At 41.9% G+C, this 16,246-nt stretch overlaps 1 protein-coding gene across 2 annotated transcripts; it reads right to left on the bottom strand.

Annotated features, from left to right (window-relative positions):
- Positions 1-3,754: 3,754 nt before the first annotated feature.
- Positions 3,755-16,025, bottom strand: CD40LG (CD40 ligand). Of its 2 annotated transcripts, XM_011994415.1 has the most exons (5): positions 15,699-16,025; positions 13,717-13,848; positions 9,701-9,758; positions 7,718-7,780; positions 3,755-5,107 (listed from the first exon to the last, which is right to left on the bottom strand). In XM_011994415.1, the coding sequence occupies exons 1-5, from the start codon at positions 15,852-15,854 to the stop codon at positions 4,731-4,733; spliced, it is 786 nt and encodes a 261-aa protein (XP_011849805.1). In that variant the 5' UTR covers positions 15,855-16,025; the 3' UTR covers positions 3,755-4,730. The 2 variants fall into 2 exon arrangements, with proteins under 2 accessions (XP_011849805.1, XP_011849806.1); XM_011994416.1 differs by lacking the exon at positions 7,718-7,780 and having other exon boundaries at positions 4,408-5,107; positions 15,699-15,854.
- Between the last annotated feature and the right edge of the window lie 221 nt (positions 16,026-16,246).

Genomic DNA, 16,246 nt, shown 5'->3' with positions numbered 1-16,246 from the left:
GCTGAGGCAGGGGAATCGCTTGACCCAGGAGGCAGAGGTTGCAGTGAGCAGAGATCGTGCCATTGCACTCCAGCCTGGAGACAGAGTAAGAATCCGTCTAAGTATATATATATATACACACACACACACACGCGCACACACACACATACACACACACACACACACACACACACATCTTCTCAAACCTATCGAAAAATTTGGCAACTCCACGCCCCCTGTGCTGAACAGTTTTTGACAATAAAACTATACCACAAAAAAAGGGTCTTTGCTATCCACAGGTCTACTGTAATGTTTGCTTTTTCTTTCTTTCTTTCTTTTTTTGGTTTCACTTTGCTTCACATTGGGTGTGGTCTTTGATCTAGTACATGAGCAAGGGCTCTCATGTATACCTGGGTTGCCAGGCATTCTCCTTGGTCTCAGAGGTTTCAACCATTTAAGATGGTACCCTGTCCACTTGCACCACCGAATGCAGACAGGTGTGCTGGGGACCATGTAGAGACCCACCTTAGTGCTTCTTACATGGTGATCTTCTCCAGAGAACAGATTCTGCTGAGGACTTTCTGTGGACAATCTCACTGAATCTTTATAAATTTTTTTTTTTTTGAAATGCAGTCTTGCTCTGTCGCCCAGGCTGGAGTGCACTGGCACCATCTCGGCTCACTGCAACCTCCCTCTCCCGGGTACAAGTGATTCTCCTGCCTTAGCCTCCCACGTAGCTGAGATTACAGGCAAGTGCCACCATGCTGGGCTAATTTTTGTATTTTTAGTAGAGATAGGGTTTTGCTATTTTGGCCAGGCTAGTCTCGAACTCCCGACCGCAAGTGATCCACTTGCCTTGGCCTCCCAAAGTGCTGGGATTACAGGCGTGAGCCACCATGCCTGGACCAGCATGTCTTCTTTTTATTCCCACTTTACAGATGAAGACACTGAAGACTAGAGGAGGTGAAATGACTTGTCTGTACTTATAAAGCTGGTTAATAGTGGAGCCTAGATTAAGACTATATCTGTCTGACTCCAGATTTAATTACTACACTACAATGAGCATTTCTGGTTTTGTTTTGTTTTGTTTTAATGGGGATATGGTTCACAGAGAAAAAGAACATAAAAATCATACTTAGTTCTATGTTTCTGTGTCTCAAAGTACTTCAGACTACTTTAAAAGTCTAAAGCAGTGCAGTTCCCAACACAGTGGCATTAGACCCTGTGAAAATAGTTCAATGTAGCACAGAATGTATTCCCTGCTGAAGCCCAAAAGTTTACATGTCATTTCCGTTTAAGTGGGGGCGCCCTGTTCTGACAGCTTGCTAGAGCACACTGTTTGCATTTTGTGGTCATTTGCTAATCATCAAGTAACAGAGGCAGTAATATTTTAGCCTTTGTTTATTTTCTCTTTACCTAGAAATAAAAATTTTTGGGTATTTCAAACATTCCCACCCTCCCCCTTAGATAGAAGGCAGAAGTCACATGATTATAAAAATGGAACTAAGTTAGATAATTTATGACCAGACTATTACAGGTAGATCAGAAATGTACTCGAGTCTTTTTCATTTATAGGAAAATGCTGAAATTGTTCAACTGAAGTTTGGGACAAACATATTATTTTGGAAATTATCATGAAATATATAATAAAAACATTATTTATTTTTAGCTACAGCATAATTCTCAGTTATTTTTTGCTCCATGAGTGCATTTTTATCATCTAGATATTTTTGACACAATAAGGATCTTTCCGTGTTGCAAATTTTTACCTCAGCCAACACACGGTATTATTTCCTGGGCTATTGAGTTATAAGCAGCTGTATTTATTCATTCATTTATTCCTTCATGCACCAAATAAAGGGCCAATTCAATGCTGGGTCCTGTGGTAGACGCTGAATGTATCATGGTGAACGGGACAAGGTCTTGGTCCTCAAGAAGCTCACAGTGTAGTAGGGAAAACTTCAACCATGATAAGTGCTGTGAAGCACTTGCTAAGTGCAGAGTGCAGTGGGGGAGAGAAATGGGTCTTGCAAGAAGAGAAAACAGCATTCCAGGGCCCTAAGGTAGGAAAGCATTTGTAACCTTGCTTAGAGGAACTGAGGGCTAGAACTTAATAGACCGAGAGAGGTGGCAGCAGGAGATGAAATGGATTATTTTGGTCTTTATTACAAGATTTATAAGAAGCAGGGGACTGGCTGTGCTTGGAGAATGGATGGAAGGGAGCAAGAGTGGAGGCAGGGAATCTAGGAGGCTGTCGTACTATTCCAGAAGAGAGATGGTGATAGTTGGGACTAGGATAGCAGTAGTAGAGATAGAAAGAAGTAGATTAACTCAAGGACTACTTAAGAGATAGGGTTAGCCGGGCGCGGTGGCTCACGCCTGTAATCCCAGCACTTTGGGAGGCCGAGGCGGGCGGATCACAAGGTCAGGAGATCGAGACCATGGTGAAACACATGGTGAAACCCTTTCTCTACTAAAAATACAAAAAATTAGCCGGGCGCGGTGGCGGGTGCCTGTAGTCCCAGCTACTCAGGAGGCTGAGGCAGGAGAATGGCGTGAACCCGGGAGGCGGAGCTTGCAGTGAGCCGAGATTGCGCCACTGCACTCCAGCCTGGGCGACAGAGCGAGACTCTGTCTCAAAAAAAAAAAAAAAAAAAAAAGAGATAGGGTTGATGAGTATAGGCTGGAGGGATTGAACATGGGGGTGATGAGAGTGAAGTCAAGCCAGTTTCTGACTTGAAAAACAGGGTAGATGAAGACACCATTCATTGGAATGTGAAACATTGAACACAGATCCCATTGTGCGGGGGGGGGAAATTAAGAGTTCCGTTGGAATGTATTAGGTTTGAGGACTAGGTCCACCCTTTGGAGATGCAGGCAAATTCTAGGAGACAGTTGAGAACAAAAGGCATGGCATTAGTGGCTCGAAGGTGCTGCTAAGTTCAAACCATGAACCCAGGGAGATAACCAACAGTGAGCATGTAGGACTTACCCAGTAAAGATGAACACTCCACTCTGAGTTTCTTTTTTTTTTTTTTTTGAGACGGAGTCTCGCTCTGTCGCCCAGGCTGGAGTGCAGTGGCCGGATCTCAGCTCACTGCAAGCTCCGCCTCCCGGGTTCACGCCCTTCTCCGGCCTCAGCCTCCCGAGTAGCTGGGACTACAGGCGCCCGCCACCTCGCCCGGCTAGTTTTTTGTATTTCTTAATAGAGACGGGGTTTCACCGTGTTAGCCAGGATGGTCTCGATCTCCTGACCTCGTGATCCGCCCGTCTCGGCCTCCCAAAGTGCTGCACTCTGAGTTTCTTACATGAAAAATTCCTCTATTAGAGGTGACAAGAAATGGCTCCATTGACTTCAGTGGAAGACTGGGGGACCAATACTTCCCCTCAGATTTTCCCAGCTCCGTTTCCTCTTGCCTAAGTGGAACCACCTAGACAGCTATTAATAAGCTATGCCACTACTTCTCATTTAAGGAACCCCTCTAGCCTCACTTGGCTGTGATTAATTTAAAAAATGTTCTATCAATCTCCTGCAACTTTTTCAGAAGAAGCTGGAAATAAAGACCTAGATTGCTTTTCACTGAATAGGCTAGCACATCATCCATCAAAGGCTGTCATAGACTTCCAGAAACCGTGCTGCCACCAAGATATTTTATAATATAAGTAGCTTGAGAACAAAGTTTATGAAAACATCACAAAGGTTGGGGAAATTCCCTCCAAGTGCTTCCTCTTTTCCCAACCTGACTGGGAGCTTTAGATACTCAAACAACAACGATAATGTTAAGAGGTCTTTATTATCCAAAAAATAAATAACAAGATAATTACAAGTTCACTCTGGAAACAATGGAGACTGCAGGTAGATACAATAGATTTCCTTTAAATACAGTCATTTCGTGATGAGGAGTGGGCAGGCTCAGGGCTGCACTCCCTACTCCTCACCCCCATCTATAGTGGTAGAGATAGGGACAGGGTGGAAAGAAGAGAACTGACTAGCAACGGCCTGACTCTGTGTGTGTGTGTGTGTGTGTGTGTGTGTGTGTGTGTGTGTGTTAGAGAGAAAGAAGGATTGAGAAGAGAGACTGGGGGAGAGAAGAGACTAACAGAGGGAGACAGAGAGATTGAGAAAGAGAGATTGGAAGAAAGAGGTTGAGAGAGAGAGAGAGAGAGAGAGACTGAAAGAGAGAGATGGACAGAGAGAGATGGAAAGAGAATGAGTAACTGTCCGAGTGGGTGGCAGGGTGGGGTTTTTCGGTTCTCCGCTGTGTTAGACGTTCTAAATCTTGGCCTCCTCCAACAAGGCCACAGGAACCCAGAGTCAACCATAACTGAATGTGAGCTGAGGCTACCCATTTCCCTTCTGCATCTTCACTGATAAATCAAATGCATTATCCATGGAAAGACACTGCATGCAAAGAAACAAAACTGAACTTGGCAAATTATCTGCTGTTTACTCAGAATTCAACCTGTGCATAATGGCCTTGTCTTTTCATAGGACTCTCTGGATGTCTGCATCAGTGGGGTTGCTGCTTCAGATATGTAAGCTCTTATGGAGCAGGGCCCGTTTTGGTTTCATGTGACCTGTAATTCACTTATTACAGTTCTACATGCCTTGGAGTGTATAATAAATAGTTCTCCATAAGGAGGATCCTAGGATTATAAATAGGCAGTTAACAGGGGGTGGGCTTAACTGCTGTGCTGTATTATGAAGACTGCCAGCGTCAGCTCCACCACAGCCTGCAAGGTGACACTGTTCAGAGTTTGAGTAAGCCAAAGGACGTGAAGCCAGTGCCATGGCTCACTTGGCTTGGATCAGTCACATTGACAAACACCGAAGCACCTGGTTGCAATTCAAATACTCCTCCCAAGTGAATGGATTGTTGCCCGCAAGGTTTGGCGGAACTGTGGGTATTTGCAGCTCTGAGTAAGATTCTCTCGAATCTACCGGGGGACTTTAGGCAGAGGCTGGCTATAAATGGAGCTTGACTCGAAGCTTCCCGATTGGAACAGAAGGTGACTTGGGCATAGATATAATAGAGTCCTTGTCTTTTAACGGTCAGCTGTTTCCCATTTTCCAGGGTTACCAAGTTGTTGCTCATGGTGTAGTATCCTTTTTCAGCCCACTGTAGTACTGTTACAAAGAGAGGGAAAGTTTGTGGTGAGGTGAAGCAGAGCATGGTTCACATTCTGACAAAAAATATAGTTTAATGTTAGATACTGGCTTTGTATAGGAATGGATTCTCAAGGCCCCTTCCATGGGCTTCAGAGTCAGACAGAGCTATATTCCAATCCAGGCTCTATTTAAGCTTGGGCAAGTCTCTAAATCTCCCTGAGTTTCAGTTCCTCATTTGCAACACTGGGCTCATATTGGAGCATATTTCAGAGACTTGTGAAGATTAAATAAAGTAAGAGATCACAGTGAGTTTCTTTCTCTTGTTAGAGTTCTTATAGCCAATTTGCCTTGAACTTAAGAAGGCACAAATGATTTCAAAATTTGACATAATAAATTATACATACCAAGTTACTCAGACCAAATTTTTACTAATATTACCATGAATACCTTACTTGCCTTGAATTTTACAAAGTCAAAGAGTTGTCAGTCTACCTAGCTCAGCCTCAGCACAGAGAAAAGACCCCATTTCTTCCTACCTGATCATGCTGTTGCAAACCTGATCTGCCTCCCCCAGCAAGGACTAAAATTAGGCAAGGAAGTATGAAAATAAACTGTGTGCTCATTTCACGGTATGTTTTGATCTCCCATTGTAGTGGGTGCCACCAACTTGAAAGTACCAGTATTCTTGTGGCTAAGCCAGAGTACCCACCAACAGTGTGCCATTTTCTCGGCTGAGATGTTGAGTGGGTTCAAAGTAGTGTGTGCACCCGGCTTCAAATCTCAGCTCCCACAGAAAGCTAGACTGACTGATGGGGGTGAGGGGTGAGGAAAAGTGAAAGTACTGATGTGTTTGCTTCCTTGAGCTTTAAAAAAAATAATTCATATTCGATAGCCTTAGGTCTATCAGGGCACAAGATCCCACCTGCTAAGACTCACCCTTTACTAATAGGGAGACATCCTGAAATGCCTGACAGATCTGGGCCCTCCAGACCACTCCAGAAACAATGCTTCATTAGAATGTTTGCCCTTTTGAACCATTTTATTGAGGAAAAAAGGGCAGGTTCTCAATATTTTAGTTCAGTAAGTTTACTTTGGTACGTCCTTACCTAATTTTAGTACTTGCCATGGGATGTAGGGCAAGATTTTAGCAGCATGGCTAGGTAGGAAGAAGAGGTCTGGGACTGGGGTGAGGGTGGAATGTTACTGTCTTCCCACCTGATCCTCTGGAAATCTATTGTGATGCAGACTGTAAGATATTGTAGGACTGATGTCCATTATGAGCCTTTTGGGAGAATCTGAACTCTATGACATATATCCAAGAGCAAGGGTTTAGATACAGGTGAAAAAAGGCCAGTGGGAAGCTATTCTTCTAGGAGATTGCTCTGTTGTTGTCATCTGATCCAGAAGAGAGAAGGGGTACTTGACAAAATTATTAAATATTGTGTAACTAACTGGTATTAATGAGGGGCTTTATGTCACTCTTTTGACATCTAAGCCATGGTGAAGTAAACTAAATAGTGTCACCTTACAGCACTTGACAGCATCACTTTCAGCCATATTAGCGGATTTGATGCTCAAAGTCACCCTGTAAAGTAGGTGAAGTAGAAAACTGCCACATAGGTAAAGGGTCTTGCTCAAGGTCACCCAGCAAGCGGTGGTCATGGTCCTTGAATCCCAGCGTTCCCAAACTCCCTATTCAGTGCTCTTACTTTGGTACCATGATCCATGATAATGATAACTGTCCATGTGTTACACTTACTGAGAAGCCCAAGCCACTTCAGAGATGAAGTGGTGTCTTTTCTGTCTCTCTGTCTCTCTTTCTCTCTCTGTCACACACATACACACACGCACACACACACATGCACTGTTTAGAACTCCATTCTGGAGTACTCTGTTGAATTTTTGAAAGACTCCTCTGATGCTCTTGCCTTTATGTTGATGGGGGACTTTATGTTAGTGTGCATGTTTCCATCCATTTATCAGATATGACATATTCTCCGGCACCAGTTATTGCAAGGTGAACATTTGGGAAAAAATATCTAAAGGCTAGAATGGAGGCAGAACGTATGTGGAAATAAAATCGTTCAGAGTTGAAAAGATCACAATATGTCGTCTGTTGTTACTTCATTGGAAAATCTAACGTCTTGGGACCTATTGATCTTTACAGAATGATTTTACCTTTAATTTCCCTGAGGTTGGCCTCAGTGAGGCTGAGCTTAATCATACAGGGATTGACAGATGGCAGGAAATACCCCACAAGGCCCATTTCCACACAGTGAAGAGGGGTCAGGAGGAGGGATGCTCCCAGTCAGGAGGTCACTACCTGCCATTTCTTCTATGTTGTCAGAATAATGGTCCCTCCACCCAGTAATTCATCATTTAGAATCAGCCACTGAACAAGAACATAATGAGAACATCGAGATTGCATTCCACCTCCTTTTGTCCCTCTAAGTCCCATCTGTGCATTTGAACTCACTTTGAAGACAAAGAAAGGAACAGGAGAAGTGTAGGGGTAGGTTTGTAAATTGGGTCCCAGGAGAAAAGAGGAGTTTAACCATTAGGTAACATGACTTCGGCATCCCAGCCTTTCCCCATGGGTGGCTACCACTCAGATGCTGTGTGACTTACCAGATGTTGTTTTACTACTGGCCTCACTTATGACATGTGCCGCAATTTGAGGATTCTGATCACCTGAAATGAAACCAAAAACAAACTGTCGGGCTAAAATAATGCAAAAACTGCCCACAAAACTATTCGGTCCAGTTGTGTAATAGAGACTGTGCAAAAATAGATTATGTAAAAGGAAAGATAAAATGATCTGAAATCTCTCCCACTGAAGGAAAAGTTGGTTTCTAATATCTGAGTAATTGAATTGGCTGTTTCCGTTGATCTCATTCTCCTAATAGTTGATCAATACTCGATTCCATTTTGCATAGATTGACACAGGCTAAAAACGCTGGTCTTCATCAAACATACTGTGAATGTTGCTTTTAGGAACAATTCCATACACTGGGGATTTTAGTGGGCTCCAAAGTCTGTACGCTTAGTAAGATTCTTATGGTTTCTAATTTGGTCAGGCAACTGGCCAAACTATTGAATCTATCTTTAATTATTTCTTGCGTTAAAGCCCTGCTCCCTAATGAGATGTCCCAATCTTCTAAGGGCAGAGGCTGTGTGGAAGTTTCTTTTTGTCCAGTATGAGCTTGACATTGGGCACTTTGTAAGTGCTCTATAAATGTTGAGTTAAATTGCATGACTTAAATGGCAAGTTTGGTTAATGTTATAATTTTCCTGAAGACTTCTAGACAGCATCTGCATAAACTGTTTCCTCAGATTTCTCTGTAATTAACAGACAGCATGGTACTATTACTCAACATATCTTGCAGTCATTCTGAAGATAAAACCTTCATGGAAGTCAGATGGCCATTTAGTATCCAGAACAACAGTTAAGGCAAGTTCTGAGTACTCTCTTTGCCTCAGAAAATAGTATCTCTATCTCTGTGTGTATGTATGTTTTTGTGTGTATTAAGTTTGCAGAAGCCATAACATCGTGTTCACCCATTTTGTGATATAATATTCCCTCTAACAACACCCGCTCTTTCCCATAATCGGCTGCTGAAGTTACTTCAGGCATTATTGTATTGGTTGGCGGTACCAAATTCTAAAAGAACAGGAAAAAGTTAGTGTGTCCAAGAAAAGGAGGTGTGTGGCAGAGGGAAGGGCCTGGAAAGGGTCATAGGCGAAACAGTGGAAGACATCAGGGATCTTTAGCCTGGAGAAGAAAAAGCTCAATCAAGGCTTAGTGGCCATGATTGCTGTCTTCCATATCTGGATGGCTGCTGGGTAGGAGAGCAATTATACTTTGTTTACTATGTCCTCAAAGAGCAGAACTGGGACCAGTGAGTGGAGATTATAGGAACAAAGTTTGACTTGAAGAGGAAAGACTTCTCTCGAGTAGTATAGTAATCTTAGTATTATTAGAGCCATTCAAAGATGGATCAGGCTGCCTTATGAGGTGGAAGGTGCCTCATTCCTAGACATGTTTGATCAGAGGCTGGATGGTCAGTGCTATTGTGAAGGAGATTTTTGTTGTGGGGATGGTGCTGGATTTGAGAACCGTCAAGGTCTCTTCCAACCCTGAGATGTTCAGGATGCTCTGACTTTAAGAACAGGGCAAATAATAGAACACTGTGACATTGTCACTCCTTGATCCCAGGGGCTCCACCGGCCACTGTGCCCCATGAAAAACTGTTATCAGTGAGTGATGAATGCCACTGTTACCAAATGATGACTTTCCTGTCTTCTCATTCCACTGTAGGTGGTACCAGGCTATATGGTTGCTTCTATTAAGGTACTGAACATAATGGGATTTCTTCAGATTTGGTATCATTGGCATTAAAGGAACACATCCTTTTTTCATAAATACATATGTACAAAGTCTTTCCAAATCACAGGGACCAGAGAAGGTGTCAATTTGACAATTGTGTTCCTGTTTTATTTCCAGGGCTAAAAGTTCCCTGATGCAACAACACTGGGTTGTTCAATATAATCAGCCTAAAGCTTCCTTTTAGTTTTTAGGCATTCATAGAAATTAGTAAATAGCAAACCTACCTTTTTGCATTTCAAAGCTGTTTTCTTTCTTCTTCTCCTCTTTGTTTAGCATTATATCCTAAAATAAGAATCATTGCAAGAGGTCATTTTGACAGGGGTTCTGCTGTGGGGTTTTAAAGTTATCATTTGTGTTGCATCTGTCATTACTCTGTTGTCTGTTTCTGGTGAGGATTATAATATACACTCAGATCCTGTCATTAATTCCATCATGCCAATTGGGAGTCCATGGATCTGACAGATGAGCCGACAACCCAGAAAGCCAGGGAAGAATCTGGAAGTAAAATCCAGGCCTTATTATCTCCATTCCAGTGTTCTCTCCAGACCAGAGGCTGTGATCCTGACCCTTCCTATGACCCCAACCTCCTTGGCTTTGACAGATATTGACAAATAATGTTGAATGGGGAGATGATTCTACCCTGGGAACTGGCGTATGGAATGTTATTAAACATAAAGCATGGTGTGTATCTATTAGAATAAATTTGGTCTGAAATCCTGTAGGAAAAGATAATAGTAAGTTTGACCTTGGGAGAGAAATGCCAGACTACGAAAAGACCCTCAGACATTTTTAATTTTTCTATCCCTTTCAATGGGCTGAAGAGATTCTCTTGTTGATAGTTGAACTGTATTTATTTAGAATAATCAGCATTTAGGAAACACAGGTCATCTCCCAATGGTGCTGATGTTCAAAGGCAAATGCAACACTTCTTAAAAGGTTTCTTTTCACTTATAAACTGAAGGAAGCCTAGAGGTATTTAAAGAAGCTAACAAGAACTTCCATCAACACAGGTTGAAAGATAATAAAGGCTATTGCTGCCACTTTAAAGAGACTGAGCAAAAGGCCTGGAGGGCTTAACTGGTCAGTATGAGGTCACCCAAAGAAGCTGAGGTTTAAACCAAGGATGGAAACTGTGAGATGACATTCATAGGCTGGGCTTAGCTTATTCCATCTGTCTATCCTCTGAACACAAGGGAAGAAGACAGTAGTATTTTCACATCTTATGAAATCACAGTCCTGTGCTCCTTCCCACTCCTGAAATCAGTTGTCTACAGGACCTTTCCTTTTCTTTCCTCCCCTAGAAGGAATTTGTGTTGTCACTGTTGAGTGCTGGCTGTAGGCTCAGCTCAGTTGCCAGATTTAAGGGTGTAGTTCACAGAGCCTCCAGGGGAACCTGAGCCTCAGAACGCTCACATGGGCCCCAGAGCTTCAACTTTCCATTTGAGCTGAAGCGCAGCGCTATGAAGATGTGGTGACAGGAAAATGTTTGTGAGATCACAAGTAAACAAATGACTATTTAGTGTCTTTTCAAAAAGTAGAGTGTGGTGATCAAGGTTGAGATACTTTTAGGCTAAGTTGTTGCATTGGTGTTGAAGCCTGGCCAAGATGAAAACATGAAGTCAGCAAAGCTTGTGTTTCATGAACCCAGCCTAGCCTTTCCGTGAACTTCCCCCAGCCACACTCCCTAGAGCCTTTTTTTTCTTACTTCACTCCCCACCTCAACTGAAATACTTTTTAAAGTGGACTTTCAGAAAATCCAGAATGAGTTACTTCTCTCTTAGTGGGAGTTCCACGTGGCAGGTATGGACAGGTTGCCCTTTAACTTGATATATGCTTTGACTCTCTCAAAGGCATCACAGGCATTGGTGGGCAAATAATCCTGGAACTGAATATTCTAGCAGAGGTGGGGTGGGTTGTAAGTTTTAATATGAAATTATACTACTCAAAATAGTACCTCTGCTTACCCTCACTTGAGCCCGGAATACCGTCTTTTCCCCAAAATAACAGATTGGTGCTACCTGCCTCCAGAGATAATGAGTTCCTTGTCATTAGAGATGTTCAAACAGAGATTGGATGACCACTTAGTCAGGAGGTGGAGAGAAGCCTGAAGTTGTGGATTGAGAATTGGATCTGATGACTTCTAAGACCTCATCAAGCCCTAGGATGATTCAAAGACCCCAAATTCAAACTTTAGGTTGCTTAGGTGCGGCCAGATTGTGGCCCGGAAAGAAAGCCTGCTAACATTAGCTGAGAAAATATGAATCCAATCTGGAGCTATTCTATAACTGGCCTATTGAGTTTTTTTCAAAATCTAAAATATTGTTTTAGAGTGAGCAATTTGGGGGAAAGTGTATTGGAAAGGGAATCCATCATTGGGGGAGGATTGAGTAGCTGGAGGACTTTGTATCTACTCATTGTGCATAATCTTAGGTATAGGTGGTGTTGACTAGGGTTCCACACCTGCTGCAGTAGAGACAAGGGGCCTCCTTAGTTGTGTGTAAGGAGGAGATTCCTGGGGCCCTGGCTGACATGCCTGAGAAGATCTGCCTTTTAAGAATATGAAACATTGGAGCTGTCACTTTTTTCATACAAGCATAAGCAGGGAGGCCAAACTGACTGTTTTCCTTACTCCTATCCTTGGTAGCTGATTTTGGGAGCTTTACATACATATCCAACCCGAAATATTGACGTGAGGAATTGACAATTCACCCGTAAAAGTCTCCGTAAGAAACGAGGGGGACTGACAAGCCACTCTCACTGCCATTGGAGGGAACTGAAGGCTTATCACATAATTATAGAATGTCAGAGCTAGTAGTGCCCTTACAGATAATCTGTCTTCTCATGTTATAGATGACAAAACTGAGGCCCAGAAAGGTGAAGTTATTTACTCAAAGTCACACAGCCAAGCACATTCAGTCTGTTATTTGGATTATTAACCATTGTTTTGAAAGTGCCTTTATTCACACTTAATCTCATAACACCTTCCAATACTCTGTAATACTGGCCCAAATCCTCGAAGAACCGAAGAAACTCAAATCGTTTTCCTAGCTGGCCAGTCTTGCAAAGAAAGGGTTTAGGAGTTTCATCTACAGCCTAGATTAGTGTAAAGAACCTGAAGGCGAGCAGTGGATTTGAGCTGCATTCTGATCTCCGTAGGTGACTCAGGAATAAGCTGTTAGAGTCTTCACTAATGAATTAAAATGACACCTCGGTAACAGTACAGGAGGGCAGGAATAAGATCAGAAATAAGATCTTAAACATTTCACACCTGCATTAAATTACACATAATCTATATGTGAGAACTAATTCCTGTTGGTTTACCCAGATACCCACCCATCTGGCCCAGAACTGTCGTCAATGTGGAGTGCTGCCTCCTAGAAATGACCCCTAAGTGAGCCGAGGCCCAAGGGTATTTGACCCAGTGTTCTGAGAGGGACATAGGCAGAAAGAACTCTTGATGTTCTGCCTCAGGAGAAAGAGCCTCTAGACCCCATGTCTGTGACGATGGAATTAATGTAAAGGTTGTAAAAATTCTTGTTTTAGGTATCTGTTATAAGCCACAGTCACTGCAGTGACTTCATGCTGGCTACCAGCCTGGTGGGCTAAAAGGCTTTGAACCCTCTGTGCCTCTGGTCATGACCAGTCATAGAGTGGGTGGGCTTCATGAGCAAGTGATATTATATAGAACCTGGTTTGAGCGGCACTGAGAATGTCTATTATTTACTCCCCGCACCTCTCTCCCCAGTAAAAGGGAAAGATCTTACTGTCAGGACATCTAAAATTCCATCATCAGAGAAGCACCACAGACTGTTACCAGTCTTCAGGAGTCCCTTCACTTGTGGCCTGCTGCCACGGCAGCTGTCGATGGCTATTGCTTCCCTAGGAAATGGGGATCAGACCATGGGTCCCCAGTGAGAGAGCATCAAGGTTTAGATGGGGAGACACAGAAATGCACAAACCAAGCTTGGTGGACTTTATCATTTTGCCTAGTGGTAGCTGCATATGTAAGCTCACAAATATGTTTGACTGTGCCCCTAAGGGTGTGTTTTCCCCAGAGAGTGTCTTTTTTTTTTTTTTTAACACACACACACACCCATGTATGAGTGTATATATGCATGTTTGTGTGTGTGTGTGTCTGTGTCTGTAACCAATCTTTAAACATTGGCATTGTCAGTTTCCCAATTTAGAAAATGTAGTAGAACATTTCAATGACACTTTTACCAGCAACTAAGCTCCTTACCTTCACGAAGCCTTCAAACTGGCTTTTAATCTCCTCACAGTTCAGTAAGGATAAGGATCTTTCTCCTGTGTTGCATCTCTGTATCGTTTTCATGAATACAAAATCTTCATGAAGATTCCTTTCATCTTCTATCTATTTTGAAATAACAAGGATATGATAAATGTCATTCAGAAGGAGAATACAGCTAATGATATCTGTCTCTACATTCATTTCCATGGCATCAACAAGAGGAGGACTTTCAGGCATAAATGGGGAATAATAAGTTATTATATTGGCTGATTGCTATTTTGTATTTGCAGTTTAAAAATCTATAAAAGCCAGCAATTAAGATGTCATGTTATCAGAAACTCCAGGTAGAAATCAGAGCTATTCTACTAAATGTTCATTACAAAATGCGTATTTTTTCAACATACTATAGCAGCAATATTCTGTAATTGTCACATTTCTCATTGCTTCAGTAATGATTGGTCATTATAAACATCAGCCTAGAAAATAGTTTTCTGCAGAGCTAATTTGCCCACTTCATTTTAGTGTTTGTGATGCAGTGCTTTATAAAAAGAAGTTAATTTGCAATGTGTCAGTTAATGAGTTCTAATTACATCTCTCTCCCTTTTAACTTTAGTATTTGTAGAAAACATTTGCATTTTTAAAGAAGTCATCTTTTATCCTCAAAGTAACAAGATATTTTATTTTCCAATGTCTTAGAATAATTAAGTGTATAGAATTCACTTGCACTATCAACTAATTTTGCACCATTTTCTTGCTTTAAGAGTAGATTTTTTTAGATTCAAAACAAGATTCAGTTAGCTGGCAACTTTTGCTGTCATTAAGAGCACATGTAAATAATACGGTAAATATCAGTCCACCGAGGTCACTATTGAAGCTAGGTCTATGTCCAGACATTTGACTGACAGAGCACATCAGGCCAAACACAAATAACCAACCAGACCAGAAGCCCCCTCTTTTTTCAGCAGTGAAACCTAAAATTTGGATAACCCAGTGGATGACTTCAGCCCTCACTATCTCACTTTATCCTGATAGAAAAATCTCGTGACATTAATTCTAGGTCCAGATCCTAAGAGAGGACACTCAAGTATCCCTGATAAAGTGCAATCATCCAGATGCTTTCTAGCCACAGTTCCTGCATCCAGAATTTTAGGAACAGCCAGAAAACTAATCAACTTTCTGCTTTACATCTATGATTGGTGTTTTGTCAACACCAGCCAATTATACTCCTCAGTGGAAGTGAAAAAATTCATGAAAACAAAATAAATCCTGATGGTTTTCTTTTCCTAAGAATGCAAAACAGCCTACTAAGTTACTCTGCTCTTTTGTTCCTGCAAGTCTAACCATTTAAAAATGTAAAACATCTCAGAGGGAAACTGAGCATCTTGCAACTACAATCAGTGTTTGCGAAGAATTACACAGAGAATGCTACTTTTACTAAAAGACTGCAAATTCTGGGACTTATCCATGTCTGTTAATCCGAAGCACTATGAAATTTTAGATCAAATTGACACTCTTCTTGCCTAGCTGGAAATTTAAAAGAAAAAAGTTGTCTCCATAAAATAATAGCTTACTTTTCAAGCAGAACTTTAGCAAATAATTATAGCTAGTGCGTACATAGTGCTTACTATGTATCAGACCCCCTTCTAAGCTCTTTACAAGGCTAAACTCACTTGATCTATGAAATGGACACTAATGCCATCCCCATTTCTCAGATGTGGAAACTGAGGCACTTGCCCCAGGATAACAGAGATGGCATGGGCAGAGCCAAGATTTGAGCCCAGGCAGTCTGACTCCAGATCCCAAGATCCTAACCAGAGACAAGAATATGAGGCTTCATCGCTAGGCAACAAACATTATGCCACAAGACCATTCTTCTATTTGGTTTCTACCATCATCCATCATTTGGGTAGAACCAACCTATGAATTAGTAAGGACCCCAGATTTAGTTAATAAAGGCTTGTGGTTCATCTTACCTTGTCCAACCTTCTATGAAGATACACAGCAAAAAGTGCTGACCCAATCATCTGGGTGATAAGAAAAATAGTAAGTAAATACATAAAAATTTTCATTCTGACGGGCAGTCCAGTGGCCGCAGATCGGGGAGAAGGTTGGTTGTATGTTTCGATCATGCTGTGTTAAAGTTGAAATGGTATCTTCTGGCAGAGAAGGTGGCAGAGGCAGCATGAGAAGACTGTCAAAGTGGCCACCTTACTCAGGATTAGTTAAGAGCGCACAATCGTTGCAGCCCACACTTCCTGGAAAATGTGCTTCGTAGTCTTCTCTCCCAGCAAAAATGTTACGTAAAGGTTTTTTTTTTTTTTTTTTTTTTTTTTTTTTTTTTTTAAATTATACCCATATCATTCACTTCCAGGCTTTCCTTTTTGTTAGTAAAGAAGAAACAAGTTTCTTCTTCCATATATTCATTCTTGCCTTGAAATGTCATAGACTTCTTAACAGACAATGGCAGTATTTTCCTATCACTGTCTAACTTTTTGGGTTCACCAGTTTCAAGGAAAGTGAC

The sequence above is a fragment of the Mandrillus leucophaeus genome, unplaced genomic scaffold (genome assembly GCF_000951045.1).
Source record: "Mandrillus leucophaeus isolate KB7577 unplaced genomic scaffold, Mleu.le_1.0 Scaffold456, whole genome shotgun sequence".
NCBI classification, from domain to species: Eukaryota; Metazoa; Chordata; class Mammalia; order Primates; family Cercopithecidae; genus Mandrillus; species Mandrillus leucophaeus.
This window is presented reverse-complemented; position numbering and strand designations above follow the sequence as displayed.